The following is a 9,898-nucleotide window of genomic DNA, read 5'->3' as shown; positions in this document are numbered from 1 at the left end:
TGGCACTCGGAGCTCAAAGGGAAAAAAATCTCGCCGATGCGAGACGCCTGGTCGTGGGCCCACCGAGCAGACCACGTTATCCATGGCTCCGCCGCGGTGAAGCCCCAAGCGAATCCTGTCCGTTGAATCCAGCCCGATGCGTGGGCCCTCGCTCTGCATTCCAAGCCAGAGCAGAGTGGGAAAAAAAAAAGAAAGAGAAAAATGAACAACAACAACTCGAAGCCTTCAAAAAGGCAAGGCCTCCTGCTCTCCCTTGCAGAGAGACAGACAGCCACAGCGGTGTGCGTGTGCGCCTGCGGGACACCAAACACCAACCTCCCCACACACACCCTCAGCCCCCTCCTTCTCTCCGCCGCCGCCGCCGCCGCGTCCTCCTCGCCGCCGCCACACGGTCTCCGTCCCCGAGGTGAGCGCCTGCCCTTCCTCCCCTCCCCGCCCCGCCCCGATCGCCGGACCTCTCCGTCCCTGCCCGCGTCCCGCCAGACCGCCTCCCGCGTCGGCGGCGACGGCAGCCTGGGGCGCGGGCGATCGCCGCCGCGCACACCGATCTTACACTCCACCGCCTCCGATCGTGCCCCTCGCCCGCCGATCTCCCCGTTTCCTGCCACAAATTCCGATTGCCGCCCGCGCGTGTTCCCGCGGCGGCCGCTACCCTTTCCCGGGGACGATCGGGCGCGTCCCGGTGATGCGGCGGCGTACACGCGCGCGTTAGCCCCTAGAGTCGATCGGTTTCCGCGGGGGAAATTTTTGCGCCGAGGAGATCGGGGTACGATTTGGGGATGGGGAACATCCACCGTCGCCAAATCCCACGCCACAGTTCCCCGTGTTAGATTTGTGTTCCGGAGAAGGAACCCGGATCGTCGCCTTGTCCTCCTGGGACTGTTCTGGGCGGCTGTCAAAGCAGTACAAACAGGAACTGCCCTTGTGCGGCCTCGATAGATAGATAGACAGTCCTTGATTGATGTGGAGTTTCATGTTCCCTACAATATTTTACGTTTGATTACTTGCTGGTAGAATGTACCACGTTTGTGCTGACCCTTGATGTCATCCGTTTCGCGTGGCAGATTTGTTATGTGGTAGGAAGTGCATGGGGAGGAAGGATGCCGGAGCTGCGTAGCGGAGTCCGGCAATCTCGGCTCAAGGCGAGGAAGGTCGAGGACCTCGACGTGGAGGACCCAGCAGCGAACTTGGCAGGCACAGCGGCACCGACGGTGGCGGGAAGGCGTGGCAGAGGGAGGGGTGGGAGGGGTGCCGGGCGAGGAGCTGGGAGGGGAAGGGCGGGTGGAAGAGGGCGAGCCGTCCCGGTGATTGACTTGGATCCGGACCAGCCATTCGAGGTTCTCCCTGGACCTGCTGTTGCTGGAGGTGTTGTGGGTGGTCCGCAGCGCATCAACGAATTTGCTGACAAGGTTGGAAAGATGGATGGCGCGAGTCCTGACAAGGTCGGTGGAGGTGAAGATGACGCATCTCCAGTACCAGAGAAGGTACTTGTTCCAATACACTACGCCTCTTGCTACTAATTTCTGCGTTTTTATTTGCTTTTCCCCTTGCAGAAGATAACAACAAATCTTTAAGATGTAAAACAACTATTACTTGCTTGGCTATGCATTTTTTTATATAACCATCCACTTCACACTTCGCTTATGATGCCGTGATCATTAAGTTATGTCTATGCTAGCGTCATGCCTCTGTGCTCCGTATCATGCTATGTTGTGTTCCATTTAGTTAATTTATTAATTTTGTTAGAGCCCATTAGAAGGTAGTAAAGACTAAAGACGGTAAAACAAGATAATTTGAAAAGAATCAATCGCCTCGTCTTTCCCCTTATACTTATTTTGGCATGGCTTGTAATAATGCTCCATGAGAATCTCCGGATTGTGCACTCATACTAATACATGTATTGCTTAGCTCCACCTATATCTGTTTCTAAATTTGGAAGGATAGCCACGTGGGGGAAGAGAAAAAGAACATGCGAGTGGGATTTGTTTCTTCTTAATTCTATGGACTGGAAATGCTTGATATCACTTCCATGTGAAGAACAGGTCATAGTAGGAACTAATTGTAGTATAAATAATCGGAACCAGCCCCAGACACGTGTAGTTAATTTATAGGAACTAAGTGATGTGTCAGGTCAGGTGTAGCGGCGTGCAATTATGTTTTTATCTGGGATGACTTTCGTGGATTCCTGTACATAGTTTCTTTTAAATGATATTAAACTCAAGTTCTTCAGATTTTTATTTTTGAAATATTAAGAACCCAAACACAACCGCGAGGACTTGAACCACAGTGGCTGGAATGTACATCAACCCCTAGCCAAGTGACCTAGGCTCACTTCTTGTCGGTACTACAAGTTGCTGCTTCGTATCTCTCAATATTGGTATTACATCATGCAAGCTTTCTTTTTCCAACTTAGGTTCACATGTAATGAAGTAAAAGAATACTAGTTTAAGCACAGATGTAATTTAATACAACACATGTCTTATCTAGCTGCAGATGTGAATGTGCTGTCGTAAAGAATTGGGCTGCTGCCCTTAACTAACGGAAGAAATTTAGGTGGACATGCGTAAATAAGACAGGTCCAGCAAGATATTTCATATCCAAATTACAGAAATTATGTCACGAGATCGATCGAAGGCTAAAAGCTGAGGACCCCGTACGCATGTGGATGAGTGCTTGAGGTTTTCTGTAGAGACTAGAGAGCCCGCGTTGTCTTCTCTTTTCCATAGAGCGGGCTTGTCTTCTGCCCCCTCCCCCTCTTTTTGGAAGCTTAAGGTTCCCGTGGTCTGAGGTGGAAACTCCCTCAAAAAGGTCGTAAATATAAATAAGATGACAACCCATATCCATACTGGCCTGATGTGGAAGCTTCTTTAAAAAGGTCGTAATAAATAAGATGACAACCCATATCCATACTGGCCTGATGTGGAAGCTTCTTCAAAAAGGTCGTAATATGGAAGATAGACAACCCATATCCGTCATCTGCTTCTAGGGCAGTTAAAGCTTGAGCATTAGGGTTCGCCTTTTACGCATCTAGTAATTAAATGTGGCATACACATTCAAGCTGATCATTGTTTATCTAAATGCCTGTCTATACCTTGAATTTTGGCAGGCAGTTACTTTCATTTTCTGGAATCACACTGTACTTGAAAGATGTTTAATTTATATCAATAGAATCTTATCGGTGGATACCTGGTTGGTCAAAGCTAGCTTAAAATTTTCTTCCAGCAGTACAGGTTGGCAATTTCAAAGAACTGATTATTCTTGGGATAATGGGTTGAAATGCTAGTGACATGATGAAAACTAAGTGCAAATGAAAATGAAAACTAGTCATCCAGTAAATATAATCTGTTTTTAATCATTTGCAGGTTCAAGTAGGCCATTCTCCGCAATACAAGGTAGAGCGGAAATTGGGCAAGGGTGGTTTTGGACAGGTTTATGTCGGCAGAAGAATTTCTGGTGGAACAGAGCGCACTGGACCTAATGCTTATGAGGTTTATCTTTACTGCTGTTTCTTATGTCTTCAAAAACTATTTTAATGTAACATGATGGTAATAGCGATGTCTTCTCTCCTTGCAGGTTGCTTTGAAATTGGAGCACCGCAACAGTAAGGGGTGCAATTATGGCCCTCCATATGAGTGGCAAGTTTATAGGTAATAATTACATTGTAATTGGCTGACAGCGTCTATATTCTTACATAATATCTTGCAAACCATAAGATTTCTACATATGTGTGCCTCTAAACTTTATTTCCCCTCTGCATATTTTACAGATTCCTAGTTATATTTTGGATCCATTTTTTTTTCATCATGTAACCGAAGAGTGAATGCTTAATTAATAACTTTCTTTGTTAGTTCTTTTAATTGATTGGCAGTATTCTAATCTATTGAGAAATAAAGAAGGCTTCCTTATTGTCGTTGTTCACTACTTACAAGAACCATTTGTAATACTTGTATCACCAAACTACTTCCCCACTTATTCTGATGTTTTTGTTGTGCATTTGTTTAAGCTCTCTGAACGGATGTTATGGCATACCGTCAGTTCACTACAAAGGCCGCCAGGGAGACTTTTATGTGATGGTTAGTTATATAAACATTTTCTATTTCATTTGAAAAAGTTCTTTTGCAACAATGAGCTCAATTATACGTCTGTTTCAGGTAATGGATATACTAGGGCCTAGCCTTTGGGATGTTTGGAATTCTGTTGGGCAAGCGTAAGATGGATGCACCTATTTTGCTTACTGTTTTAGTCATATCTGTTTTCAAATAAGAACAACTGGGTGATAACGAATGTTTGGAGCAGGATGACTCCAAGTATGGTTGCTTGCATCGCTGTAGAGGCAATCTCTATTCTTGAGAAACTTCATGCAAAGGGGTAAGTGACGTCTTGTTAAAAAAATTCTTTGACACTCTTGACAAATTTTCCTTTAAGATACAGCTTTCCCGTTTTATATGTTTATTCTTAAAATATTTTTCCAGGTTTGTTCATGGAGACGTTAAACCAGAGAATTTTCTACTTGGCCAACCTGGATCACCTGATGAGAAGAAGCTCTTTTTGATTGATCTTGGTTTAGGTATGCCGTGGCAAATTTCTTGTGATTAATAATTCATTCTTTGCCAAGAGTTGAGTAGATCATTCCAATTTGTCACACAAATTTAGGACTCTGCATATCATAATCTGCATTTTAACTGTGTTATATACATAACACCAATATAAACAAGTGCTCACTCCTACCATTTACACTCAGCATCGAGATGGAAGGAAACATCGTCTGGACAACATGTTGACTACGATCAGAGGCCTGATATTTTTAGGTTTGTTTTTATCTAAGGTTCAATAGTTTTTCATCTCCTTACAGTTTTGAGATTTACCAATTACCTTCTTTTCGGCAGGGGCACAATAAGATATGCTAGTGTGCATGCCCATTTAGGTCGTACTGGTAGCAGAAGGGATGATCTGGAATCACTAGCATATACATTGATATTTCTACTCAGAGGAAGGTTACCTTGGCAAGGCTATCAGGTTTCCTCTTTTACTGCAGTTTCTGGTTGCAATTAAGAGTTTGAATCATACCTCGTAGACTGTATTACGCCCACTTGCATGTAGATTGAAGTGAAACTAACTTATTATTTGCCAAAGTGAAACTAACTTATTATTTGCCAAACTATTCAGTGAATATGATAGTCTCTACCTACGTGATGTAAACCTTTGTGTTTGACTTTAGCTAAATGATGTGCAGGGCGAGAACAAGAGCTTTCTTGTTTGCAAGAAGAAAATGGCTACCTCTCCAGATCTGATGTGTGTTTTCTGCCCGCCTCCTTTCAAACTTTTCCTGGAGACTGTAACAAACATGAAATTCGATGAAGAACCAAACTACCCGAAGCTGATTTCCGTCTTTGATGAATTGATTGAGCCCCAGCATTTGAGGCCTATTAGAATTGATGGTGCTCTAAAGGTCATTTTATAAAACTGTTTCCGCATTTTGTCCAACAAGCCTAGTTGGCGCATTACCCATTCATACAGTGAGCTTGTTTAATTTGACCTTTTGTCATTTTCATATTTAGACTGGACAAAAACGAGCAAGAGGAAATCATGACGAAGATGAACAACCGAAGAAAAAAGTTCGACTCGGAAGCCCAGCAAATCAGTGGATTTCAGTATATAATGCTAGGAAGCCTATGAAACAAAGGTAACAAAATATCTCGTAGCTTTGTAGGTTGCACATGTCAATGAGTCTTCAGTTGCCACAATGCGCTATACTTTATAAACATTTTGTGTGATGGATGATCTGAAATTTTTCCATAAATATTTCAATTTCAAAGGAGGCACACGGTGTACATGATTCAAGATTTTGTGAGTTGTTTCAGTGCTCCATGCCAAGCTTTAATAGATGCTACAGTTGTACAATTGCACTACCTAGATTTTCTTCTGGAAACTACCAATGTTTCTGATTTTTACAAGAAAACCATGTGCACCTCATTAGTGAGTTGCCATTTTGAGCAAGAATTTACAGTCGATTGTATTATACTGTTCTCAGCTAGTTGTCTAGTCAATAGCCATGGTTTTCAAATTGCCCTTCTAGTAACTTCTTGTTTCCCTCCTCTCAGATACCATTACAATGTAGCAGAAGCCCGGCTTCATCAACACATAGATAAAGGGAATGAAGATGGATTGTTTATTAGTTCGGTAGCATCTTCAACAAATCTTTGGGCCCTTATTATGGACGCCGGAACTGGGTTCACATCACAAGTCTATGAACTTTCACCAATTTTCCTGCATAAGGTATATTATCGATTCTTCAACATGCTGCTTTTCTCTTTTCGGGTTCCTAAGTTGCCTATTTATTTTACTCTAGGACTGGATTATGGAGCAGTGGGAAAATAATTACTACATTAGTGCCATAGCAGGAGCTACGAACGGAAGTTCCTTGGTGGTTATGTCAAAAGGTTTGTTGAGTTTCTTCTGTCATCGAATGGTTATCATTTATTGGTAAATTAAAAAACATCAATGGTTATTTTGTTATATATATTTAGAAAATTACTATTTGTCCTGCTTATGCTTCCCATAACTTTGCTAGCGTTTCCATTCAATGGTAGATAGCTGACTCTTTTGTGCATGTAGTGGATGCACTGTTCCCAGTGTTTCTTTTTGTCGATAATTATGACATGGATGAGGTTAACCTAGATTGGTCATTTACTCTTTCCAGGAACCCCTTACACTCAACAGTCTTACAAAGTTAGTGAATCGTTTCCGTTCAAGTGGATCAATAAGAAATGGAAAGAAGGTTTTCATGTTACATCAATGACCACTGCAGGGAGCCGCTGGGGTGTAGTTATGTCAAGGAACTCTGGATATTCTGAACAGGTATTGTGGCAATCCATGAGTCAGATGTGAACTATACAGTGGGCATGTGAAAGAGCATGCAGAACCAAGTTCTGTTGTTTGAAATCAAATTATTGCTACTTCATTCCTCTTATGTAACACACAGGTAGTAGAACTGGATTTTCTATATCCCAGTGAAGGTATCCACCGGCGGTGGGAGAATGGATATAGAATAACTTCTACAGCAGCCACTGGTGATCAAGCTGCTTTTATATTGAGCATTCCAAAAAGAAAATTAATGGACGAGACACAAGAAACTCTTAGAACATCTGCTTTCCCAAGCAACCATGTGAAGGTAGGACCATACAATTTGTTCTTTAGCACATTTCATAACTAATATGCTAAGTTTTTGGACCATGGGAAGTTAATAGCTGTCATCTAGTTTTGTTTCAATCTGCATGTGTGTTGCTTCAGAATCCACTCTCTGTTAGTTCTCACTGATCTGATATTTCTGTTAGTTATTTCCTTTCTCTTCATAATCCACTCCAACCAAATATTTTATTCTTTGTTGCTGTTTGTTGTTGCTACAGAGCTTTTTTCCTTGTTCAAGCAGTAACTTAATCACCGCTCTAATGTAGACATATGTTGTCCTTTGTAGGAGAAATGGGCCAAGAACCTTTACATTGCCTCTATATGCTTTGGCCGGACAGTGTCTTGAGATTTACATGCACACCAAGCTCAGGGCTGAGCATATTCAAATGATTTGACGTGGAGAAACCCAGCAATTTTTAGTTGCTGCTGTGATGCTCTGTATGTGTAGGTAAATTGCGTAGATGAACATTACATCATTGCCAGAGTAGGGGTGCTCTAGAAGAACTTGGATGAAGGGATGATGGCCAGCTAATAAGGAGATGGTGATGCGGCTGGTGGTGGTGGTGGTGCTGATGCTGATGGCGTCAAGTATTTAGCATCAAGGTGCTTTTGCTTCGCTCCAGCTGCTGTGCAGAGTATGGGTGGCCTCCTCCTGTTTGGAGGCATTTAACCTGTGAAAGCCCCATGTGTATATAGCTTTATCATGTTCTGAATTTTGTAACTGGAAACAAGTTCCATATTCCCAGATAGACCGGGAGTGTCTAAATTATTATGCGAGATGAACCGAGTGTACTGATGAATTCGTGTATCAACTCCATTAAGCTCATTGCATTGATGGCATGATGTTGATTTGCTGATCATTCTCTTATCTTAGTTTTGCTTTTGCACAAGGAAGGCTTATAATGTACAGAGCTCCAAAGAGTGGCATTTCCAGTAAATGATCTGGAAGTAGTGTCAGAGCTACGAGTAAGGGCACAACTGTAAAGAGGGGGAAATGAGAATTGTGTATTACGAAACCTTGGTCTGAAGACATGAAGTACTGAAGTAACGGAATCTCGGTACAACATCCAGACTTCGAGATAGGAAAGCCAAACCGTGGCATGTTGTGGTTCTTATCATCTACCTATATACCTATACTATTACTAGTTCAATGTCCGGTTTTCAAATTTCTTTGCTCACTGTTATTATGTTTATAGTCACCCCACTCCGATAACGCATCACTTTACTCAGTAATCCCTTTGCTCCAACATTTCACTTCATGATTTGCGTCAGTGTTTTCTCAAACTCTCGCAAATCACCACACCAGAGCTCATGATTTTGGAGTTGCTACAAAGAAATATAGCACATGCACACATCCTTGGGGAAAGAAAACAAATTGTACATAGCAACCGTGATCAATGTTCCCAGTTAGATTCTTAACATCGCCTTTCGAGTTATAGTATTGTACTACATGCAAGCTGAATTTTTGAAAATTCTGAATCCTTCATTGGTAGTCTTAAGGCTGATGTGTGGCCATCTTAAATCATGACAAGTCTATGTGAAGCTGTGAAAAATAAATTGGTGTGCATAAGCATGTAATAGCATTTTGCATACAAATGGATATATACATTCTTAATCTTGCCCTTTGAGTCATCGTACCAAGTTACAAGCAAACTGGATTCTACATAAATAATGTTGGCCGAGAAAATAAATAATGTTGGAAGCACTGAAGAGATTGCTTCAAATAAATCCAGCAAATAAAATAAACATACCGTAACTCAAACTAATTGAGTCCTAGAAGATGCCCACCAATCTTTTTCTGGGAGCAATCAAATAATAGCACAAACCCAAGAGATAATTTTTATCTTCAGCAATATGAAAAGGAAAGGTTATGCATGTAGCTTGCTTTCAAAAAGGAAAAGGAATACATCAAGTTTCATAATTTTTTGAACTTACCACTTCCACTATACATTTTACAAAAATGCAGAAAAAAAAGTGAGATTACAACATTCTCTAATGCATCAGGTTTTCTTTATTCACTGTAAGTCCATCAACGAGAAACTTTTTGTTGCACTTCTTATCACAACTTCTTGTAATATCTCTATTTGATTGCACTATCATTTAATAAAAGATTGATACCGCTGATTAATGATACTATAATTGTTAGAAATTAGATTGGTACATCTGCTCACAGTTTTTCCATCCCACGCGAAAAGGAAAGACGAAAACAATTATGTATTTCTTTCTCCTTGCGCGTAATCGATCTGTATGTCATCTCGATTCAACATTCAAACAAGGAGAACGGAAATAACAGAGAGAGCACGAGCGCCACCCCAATTTATTTCCTCACCCTTGGCTCGGCGTCAGCGAAAAGGAAAGGCTTCATCTTTGTGCACGAGTGTGTTGCTCATCATGGGGAGGGTAGCTGGAGCACGACGGAGATCGATAACGTGGTTTTCTCGCTGTTTCTTTAGGTCTAGCGAGATATTTTTCTCGGCGTGTCGCTAGCGTTCGTCTACGACGACGCTTGGGCCGGGGGAGGTGATGCTCTGGCGCAAGGATGTTGGTACGAAGATGGTGGATCTGTTGTTATTCCCCAACTTCATCGATGGGGTGCGATGGATCGTAGTTCAAGATAGCACGGCGACGTCTCTGGTCGACGTGCCACAACGACATGTGCCTGGCTGCCTGCAGCGGACCTGTTCATCGACTCACAAAACCTTGTTGGGAT

At 42.3% G+C, this 9,898-nt stretch overlaps 1 protein-coding gene across 1 annotated transcript; it reads left to right on the top strand.

Moving 5' to 3' along the window:
- The first annotated feature begins 244 nt into the window (after nt 1-244).
- Nucleotides 245-8,048, top strand: LOC127344556 (casein kinase 1-like protein HD16). The gene is made up of 17 exons (XM_051370853.2): nt 245-406; nt 1,065-1,484; nt 3,363-3,488; nt 3,574-3,647; nt 4,004-4,073; nt 4,152-4,207; nt 4,297-4,368; nt 4,473-4,567; nt 4,742-4,808; nt 4,887-5,016; nt 5,234-5,449; nt 5,559-5,683; nt 6,102-6,276; nt 6,350-6,440; nt 6,701-6,858; nt 6,983-7,171; nt 7,475-8,048. Exons 2-17 carry the CDS (start codon nt 1,101-1,103, stop codon nt 7,532-7,534), a joined length of 2,088 nt encoding a protein of 695 aa, XP_051226813.1. The 5' UTR covers nt 245-406; nt 1,065-1,100; the 3' UTR covers nt 7,535-8,048.
- Nucleotides 8,049-9,898: the final 1,850 nt, after the last annotated feature.

Source organism: Lolium perenne, chromosome 3 (genome assembly GCF_019359855.2).
Source record: "Lolium perenne isolate Kyuss_39 chromosome 3, Kyuss_2.0, whole genome shotgun sequence".
NCBI lineage: Eukaryota > Viridiplantae > Streptophyta > Magnoliopsida > Poales > Poaceae > Lolium > Lolium perenne.
This window is presented reverse-complemented; position numbering and strand designations above follow the sequence as displayed.